This window comes from Ictidomys tridecemlineatus, chromosome 11 (genome assembly GCF_052094955.1).
Source record: "Ictidomys tridecemlineatus isolate mIctTri1 chromosome 11, mIctTri1.hap1, whole genome shotgun sequence".
Classification (NCBI taxonomy): domain Eukaryota; kingdom Metazoa; phylum Chordata; class Mammalia; order Rodentia; family Sciuridae; genus Ictidomys; species Ictidomys tridecemlineatus.
The window spans coordinates 71,728,855-71,745,089 of NC_135487.1; the positions used below are offsets into that span (position 1 = coordinate 71,728,855).

The window sequence follows — 16,235 nt, forward strand, 5'->3', positions numbered from 1 at the left end:
TAGCAAGACAGAGAAATTCAAATAGTTCAACAGTTAAGTAAAAACAGTAATGAAAAAATAGTAGGGGCAATTTGAACTAAAGCTTAAGCTTAAATATTAAACTTTGCTGTCTGAAACAGAATTAATGAATTTTCTTTTTTGTACTTTGGCTGATCCAAAAGTTAATTCAAATGAAAAAGCAAATAGGACTCTAACACAATCCCCTGACATTTAAGAAAACTGAATTTGGATTACCTGTAAACAGATTAACAATTGATGGACAGAAAGATTTAATAAGTCATCAAATTAATTTAATTCTAATAATACATATATCTGAAAGTTATTTCTTTTGGTTTCAAAAGCAGATAGCTATGACAAAAGTCAGATTACTAAATGACAAAATCAGAGTGCTATTCTATTTTTCAAGCTGAGAGTGGAGAACTAAAAATTAATTAATGAAAAATATACAAGATTTTGACAAATGGAAACATTTTAAGACCATAATTGATAAGGACTATCGGGGTGGGAGGGATTTTAAGGTTAGAACTGTTCTCTTAGGATAGGTAATTACAACCTATGTATCTTAATCCATTTTCTGTTGCTATAACTAAATACCTGAGACTGGATTATTTATACAGAATAGAAATTTGTTTAGCTCATTGTTCTAGAAGCTAAGAAGTCCAAAAGCAAGGTGGCACTGGTGAGGGTTTCTTTCTGCATTATGACATGGTGGAGGGCATCACCTGGTGAGACAGAACAAGTGTCGACTCACACTTCCTTTTCTTGTAAAGGAACTAGTTCCATCATGGGGTTGTCATCCAGATAACCTATATTTAATCCTACTCACCTCCCAAGGGCTCCACCTTTAAATACTATAATATTAATTTGGGGCTTAAGTTTCCAACACAGGAATTTGGAAAACGTATTTATACCATAGTTCTGCATGAGAACAATGGATTAAAAAAATGTATGCAGAGATAGGAGAAAAGATCCAAACCCTGAAACATCTGTAGAATACCACCCTTACTCTACATCTCTTTAATCCATTTCAAGTAATTTCTAACCATGTGAGGTAGAGGAGGAGGAGAATAGGGGAGGGCTGGAGGAAAAATGATGGGAGACTGAATCACATATTTTGACACATAACTACCATTTGTCTACAAGCTATCTGCATCAAAAAAAAAAAAAACTACAGCAATATCACAGCAAGCATAGAGGGAATGAATATGTAGAAAATCCTATAACACTTCAAATCTTTCCTAGGAAAGTCTTGCCTTTCATCCATTAATACTGCTTTAGGCAAAGGATGTCCTGTATAAACTGTACTCCAATAACAAATCAAACCCTTAATACTTTGAGAAAGCTTTGTTTTTCATAAAAGTCTTTATAGCTTCTGGCCTCATTTACCTTTCAAAGAAAAACAAATGAGTTTACAGGATCATTCTAGTTAAGGAATATAAATTCTTTCAGCATTAAGTGATAGGAGAAGGCCCAAATTGAGATCAACTTTTGACATGGTACCTAGGGCATATGAAACAGGTGCTGAAAAATGATTCATTCAGAGCTGTCATAACTAAAATTGTTAGTCTACATCATAAATCAGTGGGATGAAAAAGATGCATTTGAAGGTTAATGGTTTTAGAAAGACAGTTCAAAAATGAAAAATAGAGGTAATGTAAAATGATCAACAGGCCGTAAGAAATTATTTGTTTTATTATTCTATTACTGTACTCACATAATGTCAAACCAAGAGACTGAAAAAACATGAAATTCCAGTTAATCAACTGGTTTTTAAAACAAATAAAACTGAATTTTAATGTTGTACAGTTAATACTTATATGATACCTACACAGTGAGTTTTGACATTATAGTAACAGCATAAATAATATCTTTAAAAATAACTGATTTAAAGAAATAAGAATGAGCACTTACTTTCCCTTATTCTGATATCTATGTCATTTTATTTTTATTTATATACTTATGAATATACTATAAATAGTGAATTTCAACTTTGATCATGGTTTAATTGATATCAAAGATTATATACCATAACTGATTAATGCAACATATTTTATTAACTGATTCAGCACAATTATTTTTGAAATATAGACCAAGTCAGGATGGCATGCATTTTTTAGGCAAACAATTACTTCAAATACAGATTTCGTTGACATGAGAAAACAGTAAGAAAAGGGTGTTGATAATATAGAAAAGCTTATTTTTGAAGAATTTATAGTAAGATAAAATAACCCAGAACAAAACTAAAGCATGACAAATTCTTTTGGGTAAAACCCCTTAAAAAACATTTATATCTACAATAAATGGAATAATATTATTATATCTACAACACTACAGATTTAGTAAAAACTCAATTTATAAGATTGATCATTTTCATTCTGTTTTAAAATAGATACTTCTTGGCTTTCCATTCTTGGCATGTAGAAAATAGGAAGCATCTTTCTCTGTAGCAAGTGAGCTCATGAGAAAACTCTTGAATATCTTCTCGGCAGCCCCAATTTCAAGTCAATAGATTAAGTGTCCACATTGTTTGTAACTAAGTCACAGCTGTCTAAATTGCCTCAGAAATGTTTAGCAGATTGCTTTATAGTAGGATAACACAGTTTGAACCATAGTTTCTTGAACACATCTTGCTGAGAGCTTATCTCATTCAAATGATGAAGGCAGCTGAAGCTTGGTATTTGAATCATCTATATTTTGCTCTAATAAAGGAGAACTTTAGGAAGCTCTAGTTGTGATAGACAATACAGTAGAGCAATTGGAATGTGGATCTTATATTTTATACCATTCAAACTTTTTGCATATGTGTGTGTTGTGATAAGATATTTTAAAAATAAAATTTCATCTGGTGAGAGGCTTAAACTGTTAAAGCAATACACAGATCATGTGAATTACCAGCATATAAAAATAAATATGCAAATGAGTGTAATACTCTTTTCCAAAATAGCACCTTTAATAGGAAACCCTTCATAAGAATCTTTATAAAGTGACATTTTAAAACTGTTTTTATATTTTACAAGTACTTATAACTAGCACTTCTTATTTTTAATTAGAAAATGCGTGTCTTTTCAGTCACACCTGAATAAATGGTATGTTCCAACATGAAAAATGGGCACATTATAGATGCTTCTCTTTTGAATTTAAAAATTATCAATAAGTTTTTATCAAGTGCTTTCTACTCATAAATTGTGGGGGGGCAGTACTAGGGATTGAACCCAGGGGTGCTTTACTACTGAGATACTGAGCTAAATTTCCAGTCCTTTCTATTTTTTGAGACAGGGTTGCCTTTAGTTGATGGTGTTTTTGCTAGAATGCTGAGGCTGGTCTTGAACTTGTAATCTTCCTGCCTTGTAGTCCCAAGTTACTGAGTTGTAATAAGCTTTTTCTATTACTGGGTGCTGTGAAGTTTACAGAGGTCTAATATATTATTTTTCTCTCTCAAGAAGCTTGAAATCTACATGGTACACTCAAGAGTACATATAACTGGGTTCTACCACTTGTAGTTTGCTGATATAACCCCAGTAAATTATATAAATATTATAAAATGAGTGGATGAATTGTAAAAGCTATGTTGCTTTCAGTTGTCCAGTTTAGAGAATTTAAATATTCCAGAAAAATTCTATCAATGGCAAGTTTGAGATGAGGGCCTATTTAAATATCCAACTCAGAGTGTATGCTTTGGTTATTAATTGCCATGTTTATTACTGCACCCCACCAAAAGAACAAAAAAAAATCATGATTATTATGCTCACAAATACTAGCTTTGGGAAACTGGACAAGGCAGAGAGGGATTGTCTGTCTTTTTACCAGATACCTGGGGCCTCAAATAGGATGAGTCCAATAGCTGAAGGTGACTTTAACTGATAAGAGTTGGATAATTGAGAATGGTAATAGATTTTCACTGTCCTGTTTATTGACTGAGTAGGGATGATTTGAAGACTTGGCTTAGCTTGGACTAGTGAGCACAGCAGTTACATATGGCTTTTTCATGAGGCTTTGGCATCTCAGAGTAGTAGCTTGGTTCTAACAAGGTTTAAGCCAGAATAAATACCAAAATCTTAATGTGTGGTGTGGTGTGTTATGGATTACTACTCAACCACATTCACAGTACCCTTGGCTGTAGTACCTCTCTCTGTCAGAGGATTATATAGCCCTGTCTCTTATTCTCTGGTGTGACAGAGGTTTGGCTGATAAAAAGTGAAAGACATATGGGCACAAACTTTAAAAACTTGTGCATGATTTATCACTTTTATTTTCTTTCTGCCATGACAATGGCAATATTCCACAGAGAGTGCTCTGTTAGCCCAAGTCCAGACTGAAAATGACAAGTAACAGGGTCATGGTGAACATGTGACATTAGAGATTAATAAATCTTCTTGTAGATAGCTGAGAATCTTTTGGAATACTTTGTTACAAAGCACAACCTAGCCTATCCTGGCTGATAAACACGGTCTCTGAGCTCTTGCTTATTATTCCATCTCTTTGCTACAGCCTCATTGGCCCTTTGGTGGTTAAAAAATTGTTCCCGCCCACATTAGAACATTAATCTGTTATTCTCTTATTCTCTCTCTTGCTGTCCTTGGAAAGTAATTTTTTTTCCTTTGCCACTGAACACTTATCCACCAGTGAAATCCCAGCCTTATATGAAGTACTCAGGAAGGACTTCCTGACCTGTGTTCAAGGTACTCTGTGTTTACACTGTTGTGTCATTATATCTGTTTCACTAAATGACAAGTTCCATGAAGACAGTGACTACTTATGCTTTGGTAACCATCATATTCCCAGTGACATAATCTTTTCTCTTTCTAAAGAGCAGCATTTTTTTGTATCTTTGTGCATGTGGCAGAAAATAGCCATCATAACCTTAAGACAATTCCCCACTTAGGGGCAACCAATTAATTATCATTCCAATGTTCTGTTTCCAAATTCTTATAGAGAGATTCTGATTTTCTAAACTTGTGTGTAGTCTAGCAGTGGTCCAATCACAATTTCTGGAAGATCTAGATTAAGCAGAGTTAACATGGCCACAGAAATGTCTACTCTGGAGACAGGGGGAACTCTCAGGGAAGGGGATGAGGACTGAACTGACATCCCCAAAAGTATCTGCTATAGTCAGCACAGCAGATAGGAGCTTTATGTGTTGATTTTAACAAACTTCTTCTCAAAATTATCCTCATAGAGTATACAATAGTTTCTAATTTTTTTTTTAAGGAAGAAAAGGTGATAATCAGGTAGTTGTTTCTGTCTTCCTGAGTTTTGTCTTTTCTCTAGGATCCTTTCATTTTGATTGTCAATTCCACTTCACCCTGTTCTCTTAGAATTGTGGATGGGTTACTCTTTTTTCTTTTAAAACTAATATTGGAACCACGAAACAAAAACGAAAGAAAACCAACCCCTCTCTCCATTTTCCATAATATTGTAGGTACAAGGCAGAATTTTTAAACACTTTCTTAACAATTTAGGAAGAACAAAAAGGAAATACAAAATGGAGGGCAATAAAAAAGTGTGACTCACAAATTAAAGGTTCCTGACCCTTTCCCTGGATTTACTGTTTATATGAAGACCTGAATGTCAGTTTCAACAACACAGAGAATGAACACAGCAAAGTCAAGTTACATTTTTCCTGTAACATTTATTCTATCATAAAAAGAAAAATAGAAGATAACATTTTCTAATTAGAAACTTTTATGTTTAGTCATTTCTACCTCTGAAAAAATTTTAAAAGTACCCTTATAACTAGTTTTACAAAGCAAGTATTTTCAAGGTCTTAAACACAAACTTAAAAAATCTTTCCTTCTTTTTTGTTAATATAAATTAGACTATAGTGAGATGAACTGAATTTAGGATTCCCTAAAAATATTTGTAAATAGGGACTGATTACAACTCATCTGAATAAACACGATACACATTGCCATTAAAATTTTTTCAAGTGTGCTTCTGACTGATAAGTATGATCCATGTCCTACTACTTTTTTCCTGAACAGAGACTGTGAGCTGGGTAATATCTTTTGGTTTAAATTAATTTGATATTTTAACTATTACATTTTCCACATGATCAAGCAGTTTTTATATTGTGTTACATACCTCTTGTACTTCTTACCCCAGCACAACTAATCTCAGAAAAAAAATTCCTGTAACTTTCAAAACAAATATACAATTTGTTGCTTACATTTGCATGTGGTCTGTAAAATTTAAATTATTACCAATATTTATTTCAGCAATAGAAATATGTGAAATATGAAGTCTTTTAATGGTAAAAATTTAAGAGGGTATAATGCTTTAAATCTGGTTTAAATGAGGATTCTGTTGTGTAGGTTAAAATGAGCACAGGTAGCAATTAGAAGACTTAGGTTCTAGTCTCTATCTCTTCCACTAAGTAATAATGCTGTAATGTTCCTAATTACCTCAACTATAGCTATTTTTTTCTACTTAAACTAGAAACTTTAAATTTCTTCTAAAATTTCATGTTGCTGAGTAAACATTTTCTCTCATATCTAAATTTGTTTTTATAAAAATGCCCACTGATTGTAAGTCCTTACACAGGTAATTCTTAATTCCATCATTGTTAATCATATTAATATGTGCATATCAGCAATCTCAAATCCATTCCAGAATAAGAGAAGACAAAAATAAGTAAAATTATCAGCATGGAGTCAATGCCCCTGAATTATACACTTAAAATTATTAAAATGGTGAATTTTACATTATGTATATTTAAGTATAATAAAACGTTACACACACACACACACACACACACACACACACACACACACACAGAGGGCTTTCCTAACAACTTGACTTACAATTTAAAATTGCATTATACTTGTTTTAGACATAAGTCTGTTTCCCCAAAGGATTCCCCAATAACTTGTTATAATAGACTTTCTTAATCCTAGTTATAATTCCAGGGACCAACTCTGTATGGCTCTTAGTTACCAGGGACGGTAATTATATATCATGGCTTTTCCAAGTGTTGTTAGTGTATTTTAATTATTATTTTGAACACAGGCAATTCATTAAACATATAAATATTTGTAAGGCTTTTGAAATACACACCAAAAAAGAAAAATCCTTCATCATTATATCATGAGTTGGAGTTTAGAAAATGTGGTCACAGAACTCTAGAACTTCAATAAATGTTGATTCACGAATGAGACTTGATTAGACAAAACCTAAGACCTAGCATCAGCCCAAAGACCTTGCCCGGAGTGTAAAATAAGTACACAATATTACAATTTTTAGGATGTATGTCAAATAATACCCTTCTTAAATAGCTACTTATTCAAATAATCCCTCCCACTTTCTCTAGGTATCTTTTAACAAAATTGTACTTCAGCCTGGAATCATCAAAAATAAGGTATCTGTCTAGACGATCCACAAAAGCTACCTGTTGGAGATTTTTGTTGATTATTCCTGAATAGCACAGTGTCATTTCTTAAAAACCTGAACTTAAACCACTTAGCCGTATGTTACTAAGTACACGGGTCAGTCTTGATGTTTACCACACCAAGGAGAGTTGGCTTCTTTCCATTCCCGAGGCTGATCCCGCCCCGTCTCCTTCAATTAAATTCAGCTAAAACAATTCAACAAGCCACCTAATTAAATTCTGAGCTCAGTAGAAATTTCCAGCCCAAACCACAGTAGTTTAGCACTCAAGGAAAGGGAAACTTATAAATTTCACGTTGAAAGTTGTCAGGGACCCAGCCGTTGACATTTCTTGAAAAGTTACAGATCCTATGCTAGTTAGCCAGCTGTGCACCTTGCTGGTCGGGAAGGCGCGCTGTGGATCCCGGCGAGCGAAGGGCAAGATTATGAGCTTCGGTGGACAAGGATAGGAAGGAAAGGGGAATAATCTATAAGGACTGAGTCCCGAAGCTCTTAGGGGTAAGGATCGAAAAAGGCCTATTCAGATCGGGCCACTGGACAAAACCACACAGAGAACGGGCTCCCTGAATCTAGCGTTCGCCCTGTGGCCGTTAAACGCAGCAGGAAAGTGGGCGTGTTTTCTTCCTCCTCTTCCCGCCTCCCTTGAGACCGGAGCCCAGTCCTTTCCCCTGGTTTTCACCCGGGCAGCTCCAATGGCTGACAGGCCGCAGACCTGAGTCGGAAGCGCCCCGCCCCCCGCGCCGCTCGCGTCCTCGGGGTCCCGTCCGCCCAATCTTCCCCGCTCGGCAAGAGGCGGTGGCTCCGGCTGTCACGTGTGCTGGCAGCCGCCAAGTGAGGCCGCTTTTGCGACACGGTGACAGCCAAATGGTGCGACAGGAGGAGCTGCAGCCGCGGCCGCTGCGCCCCGCACCGAGAGGTTTGAGACGGCTCCTGGCGTCGCCCAAAGGGAGCGATTGAGCGAACAGAGTCCGGCGCGGCGGCGGGCGGCGAGGGGGAGCCGCTACGAGTACCCTCGCTCCCCGCCGCTCTCGATGAACCCGGCGGAATAAGCCGCCTCTCCAGCAGGAGCTGCGCCTCCATGAATCCTTAGTTTTTTTTTTTTTTCCTCTTTCTCTCCCGGCTCCTCACCTCCCACCCCGGCTCTCGTCCCGCCTTCTCCCTTCACCAGCGGCGGCCGCTTTCAGGTGCGGAGTCCAGAGCGGAGCGCAATGGCGTCCAACCCCGAGAGGGGGGAGATTCTGCTCACGGAACTGCAGGTAAGGGCCGCGGCCCGGGCGGGAGGCGCTGGCCGAGGACGCCGGGAGAAAGTCTGGCGCGGGGTCAGGGGCCAAGGAAAACCGTGTGGCCGCCGCGCCCCTGGCCCGCTAAGTGCGGAAACTCTGGGATGTCACTGGTGAACCGCTTCCCTCGGGAGTCAGACCCTACGCCCGGCCAAGACCCGGCCTGCCGCCGCTTTGATTGGATTTGACCTACCAGAGGGACCCCATCTCTGCGGGCCAGCCAGGCTGCCTTGGAGTGTGCTCTTGCCGGGTCCCGGGAGCGGCCAGCTCACCGCCCCCTCCTTGGTGTCAGAGTAGCCCGCGAGCGCCCCCGTCGCCCCCTCCAGTGGCCCGCCCGGGCCCCGCCCCGTCTTTCCCCCCAACACCGCTCGGTAAACTCCTTTGAATGACTCCTAAGCTGTTTGCTCGTCCCTTCCCTTCCCCTCAGACTCTGCACAAAGAGCGCCCCCATAACTTCCAGCCCCAAAACATTTTTTTTAAGGGAGTCTCATCAATTACTTGCTTCGCTTCACCAGATCTATTCAAGTGACTTTCTATCCTCAAATTTGCAGGCTACCTTTTTCTTTTTTACCAATTAGTAGATAGATTCTCCCTTTCTTGGCGACCCCAGCTCATATCCGGAAGTTCAGATGTTGATGCTTTTCAGACTTTCATTTTCCCTCCCGTTTAAACGCCAGAGAAAGAGCTGCAAAAGTTGTTTACAAATGAGAAAGCAGTCGACCAAGGGAAAGCATTGGGTACCACATGTCAACAAAAGATGAGAACAAAGTAGAGCCCTTGATTATTTAAATCCATGTCGAGCAGCAATATTATTATTTCCTATTTCCAGCTAAATATTTGATATAGGCACGATGTTTTGTTTTTAGATCCAGGTTGTAGGAGGAGATATGTTATCCTGTCGGGTTTATTTTTCTTTACTTTGGAGTATTCCCGAGATGTTTACATCTGGATTAAAATTTTATTCCTTTTTTTTTTTTTAAACTTACTTTGGTTTGTTTTAATGAACTCATGTTTTGGTTACTCAGATATTAAAGTTGGGAATTAAGAGAAAAAGGAAAATAGCGTGCTTGCATTTCTTTTTGAGGATTGGACTGTTGATTAAAAAAAAAAGTTGAATCTAGAAACAAGGGTTGATTCTTGGTGTCAAAATTACATATTGAAACTTTGAATTTCTTGTTGGAATGCATTTTTCAACAGATCTCTATATAAGTTTGGTTTATTGTGTAGTCAGACATAAGGTGGAAGGCATTGCTGTAAATCTTGATTTTTCACAAAAGAGATTTCAGCAAGAGACACTAATACACTGTTGCAAATTTGGAATTCTTTGGAAATGCAAAGTTCAATTTCCTGTCATTGAAAATATTGCTATGTTGTGTTTAATTATAATTATCATTTTATAAGCAGATCTTAGAGTGTGTCACATTTGCTAAATGATTGGAATTTATTATTTTTAATTTACATGTACTTTTAAAATGAGGATGATTTGAGACACATCTCAGAAAAATTTTATCTAGTCTGGAAACATGAAAATCATACTTTGACTTCTATGGCTCATTTTTCTTTTGAATTGAGTGGGGCTAAAATTATGAAGTATTTGGCATCCTTGTTTGTATTTTACTTTTGGCACCAGAAGTGAAAACATTTTTGTTTATTAAAATATTAACAGTGTCTTTTTAGTTATATAAGGCCAATTTGGGCAATAATAAGGAAGCAAATTAAAGAAATAAAAAATTTTACCTGACAATTTAAAAAATAAGACCAAAGAAGGGGAATATTTAATATAAAGCTAGACTTTAAAATAAACTAAAACTTAACTGCCTCTAGAAAAAGAGTAGTTCTTGCTGTGAAAGATGATCTGTGCATATAATCCCAGCCACTTAGGAGGCTGAGGCAGGAGGGTCTCAGATTTGAGGCCAACCATTTCAGTCAATTTAGTAAGACCTTGTCTCCAAAAATAAATAAATAAATAAATAAATAAAAGAATACTTATTGTTGCTCTAGTAACCTTAAGGTCATTATATATATCCAGGACGTTTTTCTTGTTTTATTGGACTCCCAGTTCTAATAAAAGTTATTGCATTTAAAGTTTATCATGTTTATTTGAGAATATTATATCAGCACTTAAGATAAATGGTCATATAATTTGCTTCGCTAAGTATATCCTTTTCAAACATTTTATTATTTTGTGGGGCCATGAATCTGTCTTATAGTGATCATTAATCAAACTTCTAAGAATAATTTTTTAAAGCTCATAAATTATTTAAATTTATTTAGATTGAAAAAGTTCAATATGAATTTCTTAATGCTTCTCTGCTGAACAGATTTTATTTCCATAGTAAGTAATGCAGCCAGTTTAAAAATGTGTTTAATTTTTAAAAACTATTACTTTGCTGTATCTTGTCTTAGGAATACATGTTTCACTCTGAACATTGGATGTTACAACTTAACTTTAATGATGCTGATATTTATTTAGAAACATTGTTTTTTCATCATTTTTTTCAACTCATACTGCAGAATTTGAAATATGTTACTACTTGAGGACCTGAAATTGTTTTGCTTGTTAATAACCTCTGTAGAAGGATAGAACTAAGAAAATCTGAAATTATAGTAGTTTGTCTTGTTAATCACTGTAATGTTTCTTTTTTTTTTAAGAGAGAGAGAGAGAGAGAATTTTTTAATATTTATTTTTCAGTTTTTAGTGAACACAACATCTTTATTTTATTTTTATGTGGTGCTGAGGATCGAACCCAACCCCCGCGCATGCCAGGCAAGCGAATTACCACTTGAGCCACATCCCCAGCCCCACTGTAATGTTTCTATGCAAAATGTTCCTAACTTTCTAGTAATTTGGAGAACTTATTAAATAAGTAAACATTAATAAAATACAAACTTTGATGGCCAGAGATTTCAGAGTATAAGGAAGAATATTTGCTATAGTAAAAATAAAGTGTTTAAATTATAAGCTTAATTGGCAATTTCTAATTTTTATATTTTTTAACTAATTTATTCTGTCCTGTTATTTTATTTATTTAAGTATAGAAGGAAACTTCGATATTTTTGTGAGGCTAAGGAAACTAAATTTTATTTCCAGGAAACTGAATTAACAACACTACAGTGAATCTCAAATGAAATGTTGGCTTTAACGGTAATTTTGTAGAATGCCAAACCAAATAGTGAGCAGCATACTAATAAGGTAACCTTGTTGATTATTGGTGATTTACCTTCTTCTTCAAAATACCTAGTGAAGTGTTTGGTTGGGAATCTTAAATTCCATTCCCAGCAGACTTTATTTAGATAAAGGGAATTTGCTTAAGTGAAAATTTGTGGTAGTTTGCCCTAAATTATAGGTATTAATTTTAACAAAGTTATTTAGTATCTACCAAAGCAATATTAGAGGATGTAAAAACAAGAAAATGACTTTTTGGTTCTAGAAGACACTACAACTAACTTTTGTTCTAGAAGAGAATTATATGAAAATACAAATAACTTTTATCATTTGCTACATATTTAACACTGTATTTAGTATCCTGTGTACTTTGACAATAACCTAGCAAGGTAAAAATTTTTTTTTCCATTTTTATGGATCTGGAAATTAAGTTCAAGAATGTTAAGTAAATTGCCCATGGTTGTAATAGAAGTCTGAATTTGAACTCAGATCTGTATGTTTTCCACTACACCATTGTTTAAGCTGCCATAATGCTGTGGACCCATAAATATTTTGCAGTCCATTGACCTTTTTACAGGCTTTCTTCATTTAATAATTACTGTTTCTGAAGAAAGATGTCAAATGTTTGCCAAAATCTCCCAAAAGATTTACCCTTTCTCTGTAGACTGTCCACAGGATCAATTTTGTAACGTTTTATGCTTTTGTACAATCTAGCTGTGTTTGGCACTTAGTTGGTGCTCAGTATGTTAATGGGAAGGCTATATTTGTCTCTGTATTTTCACTATTTTAAGAGAAGTTTGTTGGAATTGTGAAATTACAGTTAGCCCTCGGTGTCCGTGATTTTCATATCCATTGATTCAGTCAAATGCATATCACAAGTATTTGAAAACATTATATCTGTACCAAACATGAGACTTTTTTCTTGCTACTATTCCCTAAACAATGCAGCATAACAGTTATTTACATAGCATTTAAATTGTGTCAGAGACGTTGGTAGACTATATGCAGAGTTGTCTCTTGATCTAAAGGGGATTACTTCCAGGATCCCCATGGATTCCAGAATCCTCTGAATCCTTCATATAAAACAGTGTAGTATTTGCATATAACCTATGCACATCTTCCTGTGTACTTTAAATCATTTCTAGACTACTTATAATACCAAATACAATGTAAATGGTATATAAATAGTTGTTCTATGATGTTTAAGGAATAATGACAAGAAAAAGTTTGTTCATATTCAGTACAGGTACAATTTATTTTTTCAAATATTTTCTGATACTCAGTTGACTCCTCAGATACAGAATACTTTGATATAGAGGGCTGACAGTACTGCACTGTCCCAAGGAACTTGAGCATCCACAGATCTTAGTATTCTGGGGGGGATCCTAAACTAGCCCCTGCTCCTAATACAATTATATTTAGTTTTTTAAAATTTACATTTCTAATCCACTTTTTTAAAAAAAATACTCCTTCAAAAAGAACAAAAGGAATTTCTGCAAAAATTAATTACACCTATATACACCATACTTGTATTTTTCCCGTTTGATGGGAAATTAGGAGATGACATCTAATTTTGCAGTGATACTGGAAAGTGGAAGGTTAGAGTAATTTGGGGAATGTAGTATAAAAAGGTATATAGATTTTACAGTTTATTTGAATTATAAGTGTAATGCATTCTTATTGTTTGAAATTTGGAAAAATGCAGAAAAGCACAAAAGAAAATAAAAGTTGTTAATAATTCTAATATTTAGAGGTAACTGACAAACCTTTCCAACTTGAAAATGCATTTCCTTTTTTCCTTCTTTATCCCATTTTCCTTCTTTATCCCATTTTCCTTATTAGAATTTTAAAGAAAATTGAAGTTCAAAGAGTTATATTAGTTGGCTTTCTGTTAGTATAACCCATTCCTGATACTATCAACTTATGAAGAGAAAAGTTTTATTTGGGCTCAGTTTTGGAGGTTCTACTCAATCATCAGGTTGACATTGCTTTTAGGCCTTTTTGGTGAGTGGGTAGCACATCATGGTAGAAGTGCATATTAAAGCTCAACTTATGGCTGGGAAGAGAAAGGGTTGGGGTCCCACTTTCCTGTTTTAGGACAAGCACCAATTACCTGAAGACTTCTTATTAGATCCCACCACTTAAAAGTTACCACCGCCCCCCAGTAGCACTAAGCTGGGAACTAAGCCTTAAACAGCTTGCCCTGTGGGGAACATTATAGACTCAAACTGTAGCAAGTTGTGAGATAGAAACAGCTATAGGTTAAACTTTTTTTTTTTCCTTGCCACTGGTTTTAAAGAAGTAGATCAGTAGCTTTGTCTTTGTGCTTTGAGATATAGTTAAGAATCTGAACATTTGGTTTAGGTTTAGTAACCTACGATGATGATACTTAGTAACAACTCTGAACAAGTAAAACAATGCAGTGTAGTTTTCATTATTGATTTATAGAAAACTATAATATTTATGATTTTTAGTGTATGCTTAGAATTAGACATTATTAAACTGGCAGATTTTTTTGGCTATCTCAATAATAGTCTCTGTACAGAAACTAGTGATATTAAATGATAATTCTAAAATGGGTCATGCTTTCTTACCATTTCAGTAAGTATTGAGGTTAGTTCTAATCTCCTGCAATTCCTATCATTCTCATGTGATCAGTGTTGAAAAAAAGAGAGGTAGGATATTTTGTAGACATTTTGTATTTTTGTTCCAGGTCTTAGCATCTGATTCTTTGGGCTCTGTATTTTACTTAGATTCAAATTTGACAACAGTAAATTTTTCGAGTATAATAAAATATGACACTGTGCTTCATGTATGTCAGAATTCAAACTTGATAGCAAAGTTAGAAAATTAAAAACTAGTTTAAAGCTTTAAAAAGATATTTAAAAATTTGAATGGGAAAAACATACTAATGAAAAAGTAATTTTTAGTATCTTAGGAAAATAAATCAAGAACATTTATCTTGACACATGTCTAGCTTCTCTTAATTTATCTGATGATTTCTTATTTGAAATTAGCTTTTTCATCACATTTGGATATTCCAGCATCAGATTAAATTTTGTACATATGCATAAATATTGTCTGGAAAAAAAGAAGAACAGGAAAGCCTGAGAAGATTGTACTTGGTAATAATAAATACTATAGATTTGAAAGTAAATGGTGAGCATGATGGTGTATAGCTGTAATCCCAGTGACTCTGGAGACTGAAAAAAGAGGATCACAAGTTTGAGGCCAGCCTTAGCAACTCAATGAGGCCCTCTGCAATTTAGCAAGAACCTGTCTTCAAATAAGAAATAAAAAGGGCTGGGGATGTGGCTCAGAAGTAGAGCACCCCTGGGTTTAATTCCCAGTACTGGTGGTGGGGGGAGTCAATGTTGATGTATTATATTATAAAGATGAGCTGATACCTAAGAATTATATAATAGATACTATTATTATTTGTACCAGGGATTGAAACCAGGGGCACTTTACTATTGAGCCATATCTGCAGCCCTTTTTTAAATTTTGAGACCAGGTCTCACCAAATTGCTTAGGGCCTTGCTAAGTTAAGATGTCTAGTCTTGAATTTGTGATCCTCTTGCCTCGTTATTTTGAGTAATGTTATATGTCATCGTTATTTTCTAGGCTAGTTTTCTAGCCTCCCAAGTTACTGAGAAATATCTGTTTAAAAATTAACGATGATGACTTGGTCTTATTTGTTAAAAGCCTTATTGTCCTCATATATGTACTTAGACAATTTGGAATTTATTTTTGGTAATAGAAGATACTACCATCTAATGCATATGTTGATTATCACATTTTATACATTAATTTACTGCTTTTCCCTTTTTTATAGTAGCTAACTTAGGAATTCTTCAAGAAAGTGGTTTTTCTGCTTATTTCAGACATTTCATTGAATAAATGGTGTGAAATTTTTAGATTTTTAAAAATTAAACCTCAGGAATACTGCATTGAATCATTATCTGTCAACCATAATATAAGTACTGATGTACCATAACTTTCCCTTCCCTTAAAAAGCTAGGGACTTAACTTACATACAGTTTTACTCCATTCCATGCCCTTACTTCCACCTTCTTGTAACCCAGGTAATCATCATCTTGATTCTTGTTGTCATTCTTTTTCCTTGATTACAGTTTTATTGGGTGTATAATTCTAAGTTGTATCTTTTAATTGTTTTTATATAATTATGTTAAATATAATTTTTTTTTTGTACCAGGGATTGAACCCAGAAGCTGTAAACCATTAAGCAATATTCCCACTCCTTTTTATTTTTTATTTTGAGGCAGGGTCTTACTAAGTTGCTGAGGCCAACTTTGAACTTATGATCCTCCTGCTTCAGCCTCCCAAACCACTAATATTACAGGTGTGTGCACTACCATGCCTGGGAAATATAATCTTTTTTAACT

The 16,235-nt window shown here is 35.2% G+C and overlaps 1 protein-coding gene and 1 long non-coding RNA gene across 5 annotated transcripts in view; one reads left to right on the forward strand and one right to left on the reverse strand.

Annotated features, from left to right (window-relative positions):
- Window positions 1-8,995, reverse strand: part of LOC120890823 (uncharacterized) — a 185,320-nt gene extending 176,325 nt beyond the window's left edge. Inside the window, exon 1 of the long non-coding RNA XR_005735279.2 lies at window positions 8,857-8,995. This is a non-coding gene — a long non-coding RNA (uncharacterized LOC120890823). The remainder of the gene's footprint in view (window positions 1-8,856) is intronic.
- Pkn2 (protein kinase N2) overlaps window positions 8,505-16,235 on the forward strand; it is a 115,978-nt gene continuing 108,247 nt past the window's right edge. For all 4 annotated transcript variants that reach the window (XR_005735276.2, XM_005339118.5, XM_021735819.3 and 1 more), the window contains exon 1: window positions 8,505-8,639. Coding sequence is in view for 3 of the 4 variants with exons in the window: in XM_005339118.5 (XP_005339175.2) it covers window positions 8,592-8,639 (48 nt within the window). In the remaining variant the exon portion in view is untranslated. The remainder of the gene's footprint in view (window positions 8,640-16,235) is intronic.